The sequence below is a fragment of the Phalacrocorax carbo genome, chromosome 2, assembly GCF_963921805.1.
Source record: "Phalacrocorax carbo chromosome 2, bPhaCar2.1, whole genome shotgun sequence".
In the NCBI taxonomy this organism is placed as follows: Eukaryota; Metazoa; Chordata; class Aves; order Suliformes; family Phalacrocoracidae; genus Phalacrocorax; species Phalacrocorax carbo.
The window spans coordinates 72427015-72444504 of NC_087514.1; the positions used below are offsets into that span (position 1 = coordinate 72427015).

At 45.8% G+C, this 17490-nt stretch overlaps 1 protein-coding gene across 6 annotated transcripts in view; it reads left to right on the forward strand.

The window, feature by feature from the left end:
* Window positions 1–1936: 1936 nt before the first annotated feature.
* The window catches only part of EPB41L4B (erythrocyte membrane protein band 4.1 like 4B), a 191017-nt gene continuing 175463 nt past the window's right edge, over window positions 1937–17490 (forward strand). Inside the window, exon 1 of one of the 6 annotated variants that reach the window (XM_064443262.1) lies at window positions 1937–2385. In XM_064443262.1, the coding sequence (XP_064299332.1) occupies window positions 2086–2385 (300 nt within the window). In that variant the 5' untranslated portion in view covers window positions 1937–2085. Of the gene's footprint in view, window positions 2386–2952; window positions 3129–15703; window positions 15728–17490 lie in introns of those variants that run through there. The other 5 variants (XM_064443263.1, XM_064443267.1, XM_064443265.1 and 2 more) reach the window with 5 other exon arrangements.

Consider the following 17490-nt stretch of genomic DNA (forward strand, 5'->3'; position numbering starts at 1 on the left):
TCAGACTTCTGTTTTCATGAGAAATGTTGAAAGAGACAAAGGGCTGAAGTGTCACAGCCGAGTAAAGAACCTTTTAGCACTGCAAAAGACTTGCTCAGTTTTCTGCCAGACCTCCCTTCCACCCCACGCTCCTTTGCACCAGAATCGCTGTAGCTCCCTCAAGAGACAACAGTATTTCTGCTGATTCCCAGCCTTTAAGATCATTTGTGTTGCTTATGGTATGCAAATGAGCTTTACAGGACTGCGAAATCTTCACAGCGTTCAAAGCAGTGAAAGAACCCTAAAGTACGCCACACCATCCAGGATCTGAAATAAAATTCAAATTCTGCCCCTAATTTAAAAAAAAAAAAAGGAAAACCAAAGAGCAATCTGTAGTGTCTACTCTTGATAGTGAACGATAGCAGGCAAAGATTAGCACCTTTCCACTCTGTTTCTATAAAAGCTCTTGTACGCAGCTATACAGGGCATAAGGGCTGCGGACGGATCCCTGCCAAAGATCATGCAGTTTCGTGACAGTCTTGGCTGATGAGACACTTCAAGACCTGATACGGTGCATTGAAGAAACACGGAAAAGGATGCAGAAGCAGCAGGCAGTTACCTAATGCTAGCAAGTCTCAATAAAAAAAATGACAAGCTTAGAGATTTTGGCAGAAATTCTGAATACCTAATAGGACGATGCTTGTGTAAACCGGCCTGGAAGCAAGGTTAAGGGAAACAAATCCGCAGCAGAAAGAAAAAAAAAACAACTTTGGAAGCAGCAGATGATCTCAGTCCAAAGCCCCTTAGATCACATCTGACCATAGGGTGACAGAATTAGTCCCTCTGATCGTTTCCACGGGACTTGATTCACGTCCAGTATTTTATACATGGCAATTCAGCAGAAGTGCTCCCACACGAGCCAGAATACATAAATATTTAACTTATTGGCGGAGCGGCTGTGCAAGAGAGCATTTGTACCTATGGATTTGCTACAACACGTAAATAAACCCGTACTCCTTCCTCGCTCACAGCTGCAGAAACGAAGGCAGGGAAACCCCGGGACGGTCTGGAAGGTCTGCTTTTTTTCCACGGGACCGGGTTCCCACGTCTGTTTCCTCAAACCACCAGACCCGGGTGATTCCAAAGCCAAACGCGGGAGCATTTCCACGCCCCGGGGAGAACGCGGTTGTGCCCGAGGGACGTGGGCAGCGGCAGGAGCGGCGGTGCGGTGCCCTCCTCCTCCCCCGGCACAGGCGGGACGCGTTCCGCCGGCCGCGCCCGCCCTTGCCGGCTCTCCATCCCCCTTTCTCGTGTTTTATTTCGCCGCTAAACTTGCCCCTTCTCCTCCTCTCCCCGGCCGGATGCGGCAGAGCGGGGCTCTGGAGGGGTGGCGGGGGCAGCGCTGCGAGCCCGGCGCCAAGGACGGGCCGCCCCCGGCCCCCGGGTGCGCGGCGGGGTCCCGGCGGGCCACCCCCGGCGCGGAGCGAGGGTCCCGGAGGCGGCGGGCCCGGCAGGCCCGGCCGGGAGAGGCCCCGCGCCCCCTCAGGTGAGGCCGGCAGCGCCCCCGCCCCGCCGCTGCCCTCCCTCCTCCGCTCCCCTCCCCGGCCCGGAGGCGGTGGCGAGGGGCAGCCACCGCGCAGACGCCGCCCCAACGGCCGGCGCGATCGCCCCGAGCGCCGCGGAGCCAGGGCAGTTGCTGGTGGAGCGAGGCGGCGCGGGTCGGCGCCTTCCCCGCGGCGCTCCGGGGCCGCGGCGCAGGGGGGCCGGCCGCTTGTGGGCGAGCGCCCCGGCCGCCCTCACCACCACCACAGGTGGCCCGACCGCGCCGCCCGCCTCAGCAGCTCCCCCTGCCCGCCGCGCGGGTGCCCCCGCCTCGGCGGCAGGAGGGGCGGCGGCGCGGCCCGCCCCGCCGAGCCGCGCCGTGCCGTGGCGGGCGGCGCTGCAGAGGGCGGAGCGGGCGCCAGGGGCGGGCGGGCCGGCCGGCGGGCGGCGCGGGCCGGCTCCCGGCGGGCGGCGCTGCAGCCGCGTTGCTCTGGGAGGCGCCGTGGGGCCGGGCGCGGAGCTGCGGGCTCGGGGGTGTGAGCGGCCGGGCAGGGCGCCCCCAGGATGCTGCGGTTCCTGCGCAGGACCTTTGGCCGGCGGTCGATGCAGCGCTACGGGCGAGGAGCCGGGCGCGGAGCCGGGCGGGGTGGGCTCGGCGGCGAGGGGGACGAGCGGGACGGGGGGCTGCGGGGAGCCGCCGCCACCACCGTCAGCTCGGGAGGCTTCCCCTCCTCGCCGCACCCCGGAGGGGTGGTACACAGCGCCGGAGCCCCCGTCCACATCCCGGCGGCCGGCGGCAGTAAGCCGGTGCTGCAGTGCCGCGTCCTCCTCCTGGACGGGACCGAAGTCAACGTGGAGCTGCCGGTGAGTAACGTGGGCTTGCCTCCCCCGCCTGCAAAACAGCGCTTGCAGCTGCCCTACGGCTCTCGCCTCCTCGCATCGTGCCCCCCTTCCTGGTGACAGCACCTGCGAGCGTCGTGTCGTTTGTGTCCCCCCGCCCCGGCTGCATAACACGCGCCGTTCTCCGGGCAAGACTCCCTAGTTTCTTCCTCCCCTCCGCGGTCGTCCTCGCCGCCGTCCCCGCCCGCATGCACCTGCTGCCAGGTGCGCGTTGTGCCTCCCCGCCATGACCGCCGCTCCGCTCCGCTCCGCGCCGCCCGCCCCCCCTCGCTTCCAGCCGGCCGAAGCCGTCTGCGTCCCTCTCCCCTTTACCCGGAGCGAGCGGGGAGGCGGGCACCTACTCTCCCCCCTGTAGCCAAAAACCAGCCCCTTGCAGCGATGTCTTCCGCGGCGCCGCTCCCGGGAGGGGCCGCCACCCACCCGTGTCTCTCCCCTGCTGCGGGGGGGAGGGGTCTGCCCGCAGACCCCACCTGGCGGCACCGCCGGCCTTGGGGGGCCCCGCGGCGTGCCCTAGAGGGGGGTGGAGCGGGGACGGGACCGGAGCCTCGCTGGCAGCGGGGCGGCCCCCAAGCCCCGCAGGCAGCACCTGTGGCGCCGGTGGGGGGAGCCGGGCGGGGCGAGGCCGGCCCTCAGGCGCTGCGCCCGCCGCGGCGGGGGTCTGCGGGGGCGCCGCCTCTTTATCCCTTGTTTTCCAACGCCCCCAGGAGGTGAGCGGGGCCGGGCCTCGCTCGGGTGTGCGGCGGGGAGCGGAGCAGAGCGGAGGCGAGGGGCTGCCCGAGGCGCTGCCCCCCTCCCGGGTAAGCGCCCGCCCCCGGCAGGGAGGGAGGGACAGGCGGCTGCGGGGCCGCCGCCCCGGCTAACCCCCCCGCCGCCGCGGGGCAGGCCCGGCCGGCCCTCGGGGGCGATGGGCCGGGGCCGAAGTTGTCCCCCTGCCGCCGGCGTGCTGGAGGAATGAGGAAGGGCCGGCGGCGGCGGGCCGCGGGGCCATGTGCCTGCGTGCCGCCGCCTGCGGGTCCGCCGGGCCGCTCTGGCGTCGCCGGAGCCCCTCGTGTCCCCTTTCGGCTCTGGAGGGAAGTGTCAGGGTGTACGTTACTGATTCGCAGAGTTTGGGTTCTGCCAGACATCAAGTCCCACAGCTGCTAAATACTCGACACCTGCCCTTTTTTGCTGACCGTTTTCCCCTCTTCCTTGAAAACCAAGTTTCCGATGAAGTAGTGTGGAAGTTTATCGTATTTGAAAATCATCTTTCCGTTTCAACCCAAATAATCATCAGCTGTTAAGCTTGGTCTACAAAAGCAGGTCGGGGAACTTGCTAATAATGTGTGCAACAACCTGGTAAATTGGGCACTACATTAATCTCCAGTGTTGTGAAGGAGTGTTTTTTTCAGAGTGCCTTTTGGATCTTGTTAGGCACCTTTCACATTAATAATTATCTCTATGTATTGGCATTATTTCACTAAAACATGGAATTTGGCAACCCTGTGGTTTCTACTTAAACTGAAGAGATGGAGTAAGACTCTTACAAGTGAATACAGAAGTATGTGAATAGAGCCACCTAGGGATACTTGCTGCGGAATTCTCCGGCCTCCCTCGCCTTGCAGACTAGATCACCCATTTCCAGATGTTGGAAACGCTTATATATTTCCTCTCCTCGCATCTTATCAACTTGCTGCGGCCCTTCTAGCATCTCGGCACAAATCTTTTCTAAAGACTTGATGAATGTTATCAGCATGGTAAGGATTTACTTATAAAGGTGTATGTAGATAAGCTCAGTAAATATTTTGCTTAAGGTTATACTCCCTCTGATTTATCAGTGTGCAGCTTTTGCTGCAGAGCCTGTTTAAGACAGTCTGTGGTTTTAAAGCATTAGAAGATGAGGTAATGGCGCTCCTCTTAGCCCCTGAGTTTTGAAAGTATATGGAAGTATCTGCTCGGTCCAGTAAAGCAAAGCAGCTGTGGAGCACCCTTGCTTGAATTTGACCTCCAAAGGAAGCCCAGGCTGCCAGTGTTTTCAGACTGTGAGCTGCACATGTGGTGGTTGTAGTTCATTTGTCCAAAGGCAGGGTAAGAAGTCGGTATTTTTATTTTCAGTGAAACACCTAGACGGGTGGAGGACACTGGAGCACGTGATAGCTGTCAATGTTTTGAGGGTTAAAAACTGTTCTGTTGCATTACAGATCTGCTCCTGATGCTTTTCCCCTTTCTTTCACGGAAAGTAACACCCACACTGAGAGTTAGAAAAACTGAAAGAGGCGTTGCACCATTTATAGAAGCTGATCAGTAAAGTTTCTCCAAGCTTTGCAGCTCCAGATTTTATGGGATTAGGGCCTGAAACAGAACTTGCTTCAATACTCAGAAGCTGTGGTACAGGACTGGGTAAGCTGAATGCATTGAGTAGCATTTTTTCCATTTAAAAAAAAAAAAAAGCGTATGGTGGTTTCTCTCAATTTCAGCTCAAATTTTATGGGAAGGGAAGGAGTGTGGGCTTCATCACCAGTGAGCACCTTACCCATGGAGTCAAGTGTGTGGATAATTGCAGAGGACTTTACTGTGCTGCTGATTGTGTTCACAAGCACTTATTTCATGAGACACTGGCATCTGTAAAATGTGCTCTTTTTACTGCCTGCTAACATTGCATCCCAGTTGTCTTTCCAGTGGAAAAAGGAACTTGTTGATATTAGGACATGATACTCCTGTAACTACAACTTTTTAGGCTGCTATCTAAGGCTTGACTTAGAAGTAATTGAAAAGTTCAGTGGATTTTAAAGACTTGTCCGTTGTTTGCGTGGAGGAATGACAGAAAAGATGACTGAGGGAAAGCTTCAGCTATATGTGTAGAAAATGTTTCAGGGTTTTTTGTTGACTTTTTTTTTGTTTGGTTGGTTTTTTTAATATTCAAGTAAAGCTAAAAGCCTGAAACAGCAGTTTCCAGATTAAATGTATCAGGCTCTGCCACAGTATTTTCTCAAACGTGGGGGCTGATAGTTATCAACCTACTGAGGTAGGATTTATTTTTCCAACAATGCTATCTCTGGAGTTAATGTTAGCATTTATGTGATAGTATCTGTATTAGAAACTGCACATCTGGTAAGCTTTTGTCCGCTCCTGATGGTAACAGAAGTAGAGATCTACCCTGATCTCCGAGTCCCTCCATAACTACTTCTTTTCTAGGCTGTCCTGTGACCAGAGTCACCTTTCTTGTTTATCTGCATTTCTGTGCCCACCTCCTTCTGGGGCATTTGCACTTTATTCTTTTTACGTGTGTCCTTTGCCCTCGAAGCACCCCATCTACTAGCCTGCCCTCCTACAGTGCTGTGTACTCTTTCACTTGTAGGTGTTCTCCAGCTTTCCTGAACTTATTTCCTACCCAGCTGTCCCTGTATGAATGTAAACATCAAATTAGTCTGAGCACTGTAGATACCCTTGGATAATGCTTTCTGTCGTCAGCTTCTTGCATGAAATTTTAAGGACTGCTTAATGATGCTGGCTTTTCTGCTTCCTCTTAAGGCAAGAATCGTGTACTTTGAAAGTATGCTTTCTAAACAGAATAATGCACTGGATGGCTTTTTAAACCTGCAAGCTCCTCAGGGCCCTGTGTTGAATGTGAGATGCTATTAAGGTTGGATCTGTTGTATAGGAGTGAGTGGCAGTTGACCAGTTCTCTTGCTGTGGGGTGATTTCCCATGGGAAGGGGGAGCAGAAATAGTGTCATTACTTCCTCTTGACCTGACACCATGTGTCTGCATGTCTGAAATCTAATTATAAGAATTGATGCAAGGGAAAAAATACTTACGTTAGAAACCATCCTTTCTTCCCTCTCACACAGGTATCAGTGCATTTCTTTTTAGCATTGGGAACCTGTTTAGTATCTTCTGTGTCGCATCTTCGCTTACATTGGAGGCTGTTATTTGTTTAGATTTTGTAACTCAGCTGTAAGTAGATGGAAGACCACTTGCTCACTGCTGTCAAAACAATCTTGCCTCTCTTTTTCTGGAAGGCTCATGACTTTAATGAAAGAAAAACTGGTTACGGATGATGCTGTGTTCTTACATAAGGAATGCAGGGAAAGAGCATTGACATTTATGCAGTGGTGATGGTGCCTGCTAGTTAATACGTAAATGGAACAGTCTATAGAGGGCTCTCAGATGAGGCCAAAAAGCCAAATTTCTGTTGACTTTAAGACATGGTTGCTGGCATTTCTGAAAACTGAGTCTCTGGTTTGTTTTTTTTTTTAATTCATTGCACCTTATAAAAGCTTAAAGGGAGGATATGAAAGATGGCTATTCAGTGGGACTGTCCAGTGTAGCAGGAATTAATGTCCCTTAATGCCACTGAAAACAGTATTCTGTGATAAGTTGGTGGAGGTGAATGAACACACGCAGAGTGTTCTTGGGTTTGTTTTATCTAAGTGGGAACAAATGGTAAGCTTACTCAGCTATGGAAATCCTCATCCTGCAAAGCAGATATTGGATACCTTACATTTTCTGTGACATGAAGCCACAGCAGTCAACATGTTGTCTGTCCTAAATACTCCTTTCTAAAAATCTCCTTGCTCTGCTAAATTTCTGTGCTGCTGTGAACATTGTTACAAAGACCTGTGTGATGTATTAGAAAGTAGGTGATGTTTAATGATTAAATTAACGAACAGGTCAAATATAACTCTTCAAATCTATGATTTGTTTTCAGATGGATAGCTTTTGTATTATTTCTTTGCCTTCCTTTTGGTGTATCCGTTTTAATAATTGTTTCGGCTGCTATGGAAACACTTCAGGGTAGGGATAGTAAATGTTCTTCAATACCCTTTTCTAATCTCTAGTCTTCTGTGTGTTGTATCCTTTTCTTCTCGGAGTAACACGAACATAACAGAATCTGCTCTCTGGCCTCTATGCTTACATCAAACGTGAATGTTAAATTAACTCTTGAGTAGTTATTTCTATCTTAAAATTATTGGCTAGTGTAAATGACGTGATAAAGTTATAAATATCGGGAGAGAAGTACAACTGATTTTTTCCTTCTTAACATCACACATGATTTCCTAATGACATTTCAGGAATATTAACTCTAGAGAAATGCCCTAATATGCGTGTAGGTGCTTAGATTTAAGTCAATTCTCTGGAGCCTCCTAACTGAGGAGTTACCCGCCACCCAAACAGATATATTACATCAGATGGGGAACAGGGTTTTTTTTTATTAATTCTTCAAAGCTTTTACCACTTACAAAATTAACAATATGCCTTCCTTATGCAGAAGTTACCTTTCAGCAATATAAAATTAGAACACTTGCTGGAAAATGTTAAAAGCGTATTTGCAGCACTGAAAAGGCCTCTCATGTTTCTGAACTCCTGTGGGCACCAGCACCTGTAATCCCCTTCATAAATTGATCAAACTCAATTTTGAGAAGGGGTTGGGTGTTTTGCTTCTGCAGCTCGTGTAATGAAAAGGCATTTCAATCTTACGGCTCTGATCAAGTAACTGTAGCTAGAACTCAATGTGTTGTCTTCTGGCAGTAGCCTTTAATTATGTTATCCATGTACTGTATACTTTGATGCATTGCTGTGTATTCTGAAGGTGTGTGAAAAGCATTCGCAGTAGAATCACATACAGAATCAGGGACATAGGCAGCCCCAGAGAAACAGGAGTGAGATTCGGTATGCACATGTGACTGCAGCCGTGCTTGAGAAATGCACGGTATTAGGTTCCTGAGAGGGAAGAGGGTATTTTAGGCCCTTGATGTGCTCACCAAACATCCCCAATAAATCTACAGCAGATAAAAGACATTTTGACAGTACATAATAGAGGAGGGAGGTAACGAGCAGCATTTTGTTTTGGCATATGTTAAATAAATTTTGTTTGTGAGTTCCACTAGTTATTTATGGAAACCGATACCATTTTTCAATGCAATACAGATAGACAGGGTGAAAGGACTGCTGCAAAGCATTGACAACCAGTGAGGGGGAGAAAGCCAATGATGAGAGTAGTACACAGCAAAGACAAAACTATGAGCACCTGGTACTAATTCTTTGATGGAGAGCTTATGTGTTTGAAGAGATGGGAGAAGATAAGGTTGTTTTATGCATTCTTTTGGAAGCCTTTTTACAATGGACTAGAACACAGCTATGCTTAGGAAAGTAACCGTGTGAAATGTCAGTGTGGCTGGGCCTCTTGTTTCTTAGCACAAAAATGTATTTCAGTAGGAGCTGTTTGCACTGGGCTTAACTACATGTTCATGAACACTGGAGAAACTCTGAAGACCATCATTTGAATGAAGATGGTCAGTAAGAAGGAGGCTTTCAGAACAGTTAGAAAATACAGAGGTTTTTTGTAAACAGTGTACGTATAATATGTTGGGGTTTTTTTCCTAAAAGCCCCCAAAAAACTAATATGTTTTGTGGTTGTGTTCTAGACTAGATTGCTGGGTAGCAAACCTGTAGCTTCAGGCTCTTCGTAGTAGTCCTGAAGAGGAAAAACAATGTCTGGGCATGTAAAATGTTCCTACAAGGCAGGAAACAGGAGGAAAGACTTTGGAAGTGCAGCCCACATGGAAGAGCATGCAGAGGACTAATTTTGTTTGGATTGCAGAAGGTAGTACAGGAAGAAACAGGCTGAAATGTTGAAGAAACTAGAAATTGTATGTAAAGTGTGGGATGTATTGTCTATCCTGTTCTTTTCTGAAGCAGAGAGGGGACAGGTATCTCCACTCCTGCTTCTCTGTGTATGCTTTTCTTCCTCATGTGCTGCCTTGTGCTTCTAGTTGTAGCACCTCTGTAAATATCTTATTTTCCTGTAACTTCCTCTGAGAGACTGGCTCCATTTCGTGTGTCGTCTTCTCCAAGCATAGGTCCATTTTCCAATTCAGGGCTTCTGTTTATAAATTCCCAACCACTTCCACCCACCCTTCTCCTTTGCAGTCTCCTCCTGAGCAATTCTTTGTACTTCTTCTGTGTGGATATCATCTGTATTACTAGCATGATACCTACTGAGTTTTCTTTTTAATAAGGGAAGATTTCTTTTAGTTTTGTGGGTTTTTTTTTACCCCACTCTATTTTCCCAGTCTGTAAAAGCCATTTTCTTTGCCCCCCAGGAGCAGTTATGCAAGCTGTGAGACAGTTCATCATGGAGGATCTCTTCTCGGTTCCGTTTTAAAGAGCGCTAGAGGTCTGCTTTCTCTTGGTTTGGGCCTCAAGCACAGTTCTCTGTCCCATCCGCTCTTACCAGTTTATATCATTTCTGTGATTCTCTGCAGTTGTCAGAAATTCGAAACACTTCTCAGTTGTGTTCCTTTCCCACGAAAAAGCAATTTCCCAGCTGCCTCAGCACCTCACTCAGCCAGCTTGACTAGCAGAGTGCCCTTTCTCAGGGCACAAATGGTGCAGGTAAACACCTTGTCCTGAACAGTCCCAGTTGCAGAGCAGACATTAGGGGAACATTGGCAGCGATTGGTGAAATAATTCAAAGGTTAAACCTCCTCACTTCAAAAATGCATGGTTTTGTATGAGACAACAAAAATGGACCTGGAAACTCAAATGGTGCGGGAGGGAGGTTGAGAGAAGAAGGGAGGACACATACACATGGTTGAATTTGCAGAACCTTTGCAAAGTAAAATATAGGGATAAGTACTTACCCTATTTTTGCTAGAAGGATGAAGTTGACAGCTGTTAACTGTGCATACAGTGTTCCTCGGTTAGTATTTTAAATTACTTGAGAAACACATGGGGTTTTTTTAGTATTTGTTTTCCAATGCAGACTATGGCAAATGTTCTTTTATTCTTTCCACATTAGAAATAAAAGGGTTGGAGGGTAATGAAGTGTTTAGAGTGACCATCTGCTCTTCATTTGACTTGCTATTTCCATTTATTTCTAGGCAGGTCTGGACCATTAGCTATATTGTGATGAGATTATTTTGAAATCTTTTTTGAAGTTCTAGATTCAGACTCCGAATATGAAGCATGAAAAATACGGAGTTAATTTTTGTTGGCTGTTCATGGTTTTGATCTGTACAGATTCAGATTATTTCCCTTCCTTGTTGTTATGGAACCAGAGGTAGTTTATCCAAACAAATACCAAATGTCGTCATCTCTTTTTTTTTTTTTAGCGTACTGACACACACACTGAATTGTTACTGTATTTCATGATTTTTAATACAAAGGATACAGTTAATATTATAAAATAGACTGGAAATCCTAATGGAGGATCCAATTTAATGTTTGTGAAATACACAAATAACTACACAAATATGCGTGGAGTGTAGGTCCTTTCTTTTGAAGAACTTGGACTCGTATGAATATACTGGTGTCAAATACACAGTTAGAAAAGCATAGTGTTATAACTTCGGGATTGTGACCTGTAATTCAATTATTGTAGACAGCAACATTATTTCAAAGAATAACTTATCCAAGGATTAATTCTTTTGTGGCTATCTGAAAAGAATGCTTTTCACAGTAATTCTTCGTAGTACTAGTAATTGATTTTGCGTGTTATTTTTGTTGGTGGTTTTTATATATATAAAAAAACTAGACTTGAGAGGAATTTTGTAGCTTAGCAGTCTTGGCTGGGAAAACACCTGCTTCTTTTTCTGCCTAATTGAGACCAAACAGGGGAACCACTTTCCATTTTTAAATTTAAAATTTCTTACTGTGTACATTTCACTATGTGAGGTCTTGAAAGTTTTTTATTAGATGATAAGCAATTTCAGTTGGCTGTGTTAAACTTTAACATTACCCTAGGCTATGAAAAAATTCTCATTTTAATATTGATGGATAGAATAAACATGCTAACTGCATCACATCTTTTTTGTTGGTGTTAAGTCCGAACAAAATTACTGAATGTCCAAATGTTACCTGCTTTAACTGAGTAAATGAATGTTTGCCACCTTTTCTGAGAAAAGGAGCAGTTCTATTATGTTTTTCCTTCTCCCTTGTTCCCTTCCAGAATTGATCAAGGCTGTTTTCTGTCATTTATCTAAATCTCTTTCATACCTTGTTAGTGGTTCACGGAGCTGTGATATGGTATGATTTTTAAATTGAGGGCTTGCATTTATGTAAAAAGACCAAACCCAACTACTTCAGTTTTTATAAGCAGATCCGAAAACACCAGTACTCTGTACAATCATTGTGTTGCAACAAAGATCGCTATTCAGTAGAGATGCAAATCCTCAGTATGTAGGTTTTATATTCAGGCTACTTACTGAGTAGCAATTCTTCTTGAATAATGAACCTTCCTTGAGTGCTTTGCTTTGAGAGATGATGAATGATGAGTCTGTTATCTCTTTGAATTAAGCAAATAAGTGAAGAGCAGTGGTATTCTTCAAAATGGGTCGTATCGCTAGGATAGGTGGCACCCTGGGAGTGTAAAGTCCAGTGGGCAGTGTCCACTTATCTTCTCTCATGTTGTGATCTTTGGATGCTGCTATGCAGCTATGTGACTCCAGACGTCCTGCTGTAGCTCTGTGGAGGGAAGAGCTGGGTTAACAGGGCAGCAACAGAACTTGTTCATTGTGCAAAAGACTTTTTTTTTCCTCTCCTCCCTCTTCCTGCTATTTCACATATTGGGCTTGATCTGGTTTTTTTTCTTTTTGTTTCCCTGCGGTTCAGCAATGAAGAGAGGGTGGCAGGATGCTTTCTTATTTGTTACTGACAACCCCTTCTCCAAGGCGGAGCGTTCCCAGGCCTGCTCTGTGACTGTTCCTGAGCCCGTGAGCCCCATCTGCCAGGGCCACCACATTGCGAGCTGCAGCTGGGAACGCCTAGCTGCAGGGTGGCTCTGCGTGTGCTCAGTGGCGGCCTTGCACAATTAATTCTGCGCGCAGCTCTCAGCAGCACACTGGAGTTCTGGATTTGACTTCCAGTTAATTATAAGATGTAAATTTTGATGGGTTTTCTTTTCAGTGGGGGGGGGGGGCCTGCTTACTAAGACAGCAGAGATCGCTGATTGCTTCTACAGAGGCCAGTGAAGCCATTAAATGTTGACCATAGCACTTTTCCTTTTCTCATTTAAGCTGATTGCTTAAGCTGTCATCTGCCTGTATGTCTGCTCTGTCTCCCTTCACTCCCCTCCTCTCATATAATTATATTTCATAGTTGGGTTTTCTCTGTTGGGTGAACTGTTGCAACGCTTGTAAAATAGGGAATCAAACCCTTGTTTTTAGGTGTGAAAATGGAGGAGCCTTTGGGGCATCTAACATTTGCCGCAGTACTCAAATTGTTTGTTGCGAACAGTAGGCACTCAGAGGAGGAAATTTTTTTTAATTGGTGTATTTTGGTAGTTCATGCAGGGCGCTTAATATTTTAGACAGTCAATCTATGAGGAAATAATCTGTACAACAAATATTTTTAGAGTATTCTTAAATGTGGAATTGGAAATAAGCTGGGGTTACTCACCACCTTCAGTTGCTTTTCTTCTTAAATTCTCAGAGCCATCCCATATTTTGTTGGTATTGCTTACAATTGCTATTTTCCTGTGTAGCATGCTGATGCACGATTTGCATTATAAATTTATCCGATAGTGAAACCTTGCTGATGCATCATTTCTGGCTTTAAAAATAAAGATGTTTACAAAGTATAGGGAAAATAGGGAAAGAGTTTGAGCATTTGTCTGGATATTAGCAAAAAACAGACTGAAGTTGATGACTGTGTTTCTTGAAGGGGAGTAGCAATAGAAAAGTTCAGCGCTGTGAAACAAAAACAAGTGGTTTTTGTTTGCTGCTATTGAAATTTGCCAGCAGGTATTCTAATTTTCGGTTTGTGTGCTTGGATTGTGATGTATTTTTCACATTAAACACTCAGGATATTTTGGTTTATAATTCCATCATAAAGTATTTTTTAAAAAGAGTTCAACTGTTTTGGTAGCATTTTGCTTTAAGAATATGGTTATGACCAGGAAAGGGGAACTTGATTTCTTCCCCCGATATGTTATGTTATTAGATACTGATAGAAATATTTCTTCAAGAAGAATTTCATCTTACTTTGGGAGGGAGAAACAGATCATCTGATAACATTTCCACCGTGATCATAATCTGGAAGTATGTCAGAGAAAGCAAAAAGATGTGGTCTTTCATAAATAGAAAATACTGTTAATCAAAAGTTTGTTTCAGAAAGCAGATTTTTTTTCACTGTTAAAACTGTCAGTTTCTCAGCATTTGTGTAATGCCAGGAGTGGAGAACTTTCCCAGCTGTTTCTGTAAGCTGAGTGGTGGAAGCTTTCTAGGAAGAGAAAAGAGTCTGAAGCTCTGTGGCTTCACTGTGACTTTCAGTAGCAGTCTGAAAGTGGGCAAGCTGAAGTGCAAGTCCTAACTTGAAGGATAGCCCTCAAAATGAACTTAGTTTCTTTTGCTTTCAGGATTGCTAAAGCATCTTACTGTTTACTGAAATCAAAAGTTATTTCTTAATTTAAGGCAGATAGAGCCTTTAAGTAATACCAAAATCTTCAGCAAGGTGTTAAGAAGAGCTGGTTTTTTGCAAGCTGTAGGGCAAAGGAATGGTTAGGTTGCAAGGAAGATAGGGCAACGTGCAATGAAGAGGAATTTGTATTCTTGAATATGTACTAACCTCATTAACAGGATAAGTTTGTCAAGATGAGGGCAGCACTAAATGACTTGTGGGAGATACCAAATATAGATCCCATGAAAAGTCCCAGGCCCAGGGAACTTTCTGTACAGAGAGCAGCTCTCCCAACGGTGCTGCCTGCTTTCCTGCAGCGGTGTTGGGTCAGACTCCGAGTCCCGGTATCTATCTGGGAAGAAGGCTTCTCTTGCACTTTTGTGAGCCTTAGAAAACTGCAAACTTCTATGTACTAGTTTGCAAAATGGTGCAATAGGCTGTCTGCACTGCAGAGCTGTTACAGGTGGGACAGAGAACGAAATTTGTCTTTTGTGTCTGTGGTCTTGTACATAAAGTGAAAACACTCATTGGAAACAGCCAGTCAGTTGACTGACCCTGTGCAATCCAACAGCAGTTTGTGGTGCTGAAAAAGTGTCCCTGAAGGCAAAATAATAATTTAGTGCAGTTCCAGAGGGACAAATGTGGCTGCTTTGTCTACTTCCAAGACTCGCCTGCTTTGCTTGAAAAATATGTTCTGTGACATTCCAAGCTTGAGTAACCTCTGCATCTGCACAGATGGTAGTGGAAGCTCTTCGAGAGATGAACCAGGGAGTGGGAGACTGAGTGTAGGGCTGATGAGGACATGTGTGCTCTGGAGTATGGTTCTGTTTCTGTCCTGTATGCGAACATGACCTGCAGAGGTAATAAACTGGTAGTGGTTTTATAGATAAAGGATAGGTTATAAATGCAGCAACAGGCACCATAGTTAGTGCTAGGAGGCAAGCGTGCAGCTTTGGTTTCAGAGCTAAATGAATTTATTATGTTATTCCAAGTGACTTTTGTATCTCAAAAGGCCTTGTGAGACTACTGGTTCCAGGTGGCAGTGAGGAATGGAACTGATGTTTGCGGTAGCTAGGAGTCCTAACACATTTTTGTACTTCTGTGCTTGAGTAGGTAGGTAGGGAGACAGTTTTCTTGTGGCCTGACTGAATGAATACAAACTTATACATACTAACAGGACTTCTTGTTTTTACAAGCGATCGTGTTTCAAAGGGAATTGTTAGAATGAAGGATTGGCAGGAAATCATTAATATGATTATTGTTACCTCTTTGTATCTTTTGGGGTTTTTTGTGTGTGGTTGTTTTTTTGGTTTGGTTTTTTTTCCCCCTCTCTTTGAAGCCATGGCAGTTTCATCGCCGCTTCCAATAGAGCTACCGCATTTGCTAACTAAGAAAATTTGCTTTGGAAGTAGCTCGCAGAGGTTCCAGCTGTCTCTGTTCCCATTTATTCCTTCTTTTAACATCATCTGATAAGGCTGTTATGATGATGTTAAATGGAAGTCAACTGGCTGTTTTCCATAGATATCATTTGGACTATGACTCTTTAAGTTGTATTGCAGAGTTAGTAATATGGATGGACTGCAAATGAATAGGTTCCGAACTGTAGATTTGTTTCAGGCCAGAAAGGATCATTGTGAACACTTAATCTGTTCTCCTTCCCTGACCAGTCTTCAGAACTTCCAAGAACATGTTTTAAGCCTATTACTTTTTAGCATCACCTCTCTCCTTGGATGTCACTGGTTTGTCTGCCTTTAAGAGTCTTTAATGAGAAGCAGTTCCTTACTGTGGTTGTACATCGACTCTTCAGAATAATAACGGGTCTTTTATTGTGTCTGATACTTTTATGGTCCCTGTTATCCCCTGTCTTGGTACCTGAGCACACATGCGATGAAAAGTCCTGGGACTACGGGGAAAATATTCTTCACATGAAGGTATGTGAAATTCACACACAAGCCACCTCTTAGTCTTATCTTTGATTGTCTAAATAGATAAAGCCAAAACTTATTTCCAGATGCTTTGCAGACTCCAAATTATTTTTTGTAGCTTTTTTCTGACTTTGTGCATCATGTGCAGACATTTGAGCTGTGGGCACAGCAATGTTTTTATAACAGTTTGCTGAACGTTATATGAAATGGCGTTGCTCCTTACTTAATCTTCCCTTGTTATGCATTCAAGGCTCAAGTTTACTTTCTTGGCTATAGCTTTACACTGAGAGCTCACGGTCTGTTGTTTTTCTGTTGTTACGCCAGAGTTCTTACAGTGCTGCTGAAATGCAGGGCGCTGTCTTTGACCTAGTGAGCGTGAGTGAAACTTTTTCCTCTGTGTGTAACCTGTGGTTTCACTGAATTTAGCCAGAGTGGGTTGATGCAGCTCTGCATCCCCAGGAGATGCAAGCCAGTGTGTACTACCAACAAGGCCCATCATGTCCTGCTACGGTGCCAGTTTTGTGAAGTTCAGTGTGAGTGATATTAGTTCCCTCCAAAGGGAAAACTGTCCAGTGGTTGACTGTGAACAAAAAACTTCAGGATTGCACTGACAGTGCTTCTGGCTGGCTGCTTTCCTCCTTTCCCTTCCAAATGAATTTTTTAAAAATCTGCCTGTCGTGGACTACACACATCTATTTTAGGAAAGCTTATGCTTGCTTTTGTTGGACTGCCTCATAGGCTGTGTTTTGAGAGTACAGGTGTTTCATGGTCAGTACGAGTTCAAAGAGTTCTTGGCTTCTCATTCCCATCCTGGTGCCACAGGCAGATACCTGCGCTTTCAGCTGTTTGTGGGGCTGTGCTGAAAGCCAGGTCAGGGATGTTTCACTCTAAAAAATGGTTTTGCGACATTGCATGCCAGATTTGTTAAAGATATGGCAAAAGTAAGGGGCCAAGCTGTAGAGGAAAACCTGACAGGGCACAGGAGCTATTTAAGGCAAAAGTGCTGTAAAAGCCCGTGTTGTTGAGTTGGGTGTTGAGGGTATAAATAATCACTTTAGGAATGGTTTGATTTATGTACTTAGTGCTCTTATAGCTCAATCGTGTGAGTGCTCTTCGTCTGTCCCACTAAAGACAGCCAGATTGGTATGAACTGGACAGGAAACGCGTAGTTGCTACAGCAGTGTTGTTCAGTGATAGAAATAGTGGCAAGTAGCTCAAGCTAGATCTGCAAGAGCTCATCTGTGCCAAAGTGAGATATCCTGCAGGAACACACTAGATCTAAGGTTCCTTATTGCTGCTCTCAAATAAATGTATAGTCTTATGGAGGAAGAAGTTAGACTTGTTTTATGAGACTTAATTTTCTTGAAAACATGATAAGTAGTATAAATTATGCTGCTGTTACTTAATTTACTGCTGGCTGGACCCGGCCGTCTCTAGTTTTTATTTTCGGAATCTAATAGGGAGCTAGAATTGATAAGAGTAACAAAGCTGATAATGAAATTAGAAAGATTCTTGGAATTTTAGAGGTGGTCACCTTTTTTTAGCTTCCATCTGTGGAGCTTTAAATAGAACCTGGGCCAAAAAGATCTGATGGTCACTCCTTGGTGCAGATATCCTGTGGTGGAGTGCTTCTACACTCCTTATCCCTTTGAGGCTGGCTCCAGGTGAGGTGAAAGATGACTGTGCTGTTGAGGGAAAATGCCATTCAACTGAGCATGGCCTGGATTCCTAACTTGTCAGGGATCCATAAAATTCAAGTGGTCTCAGTT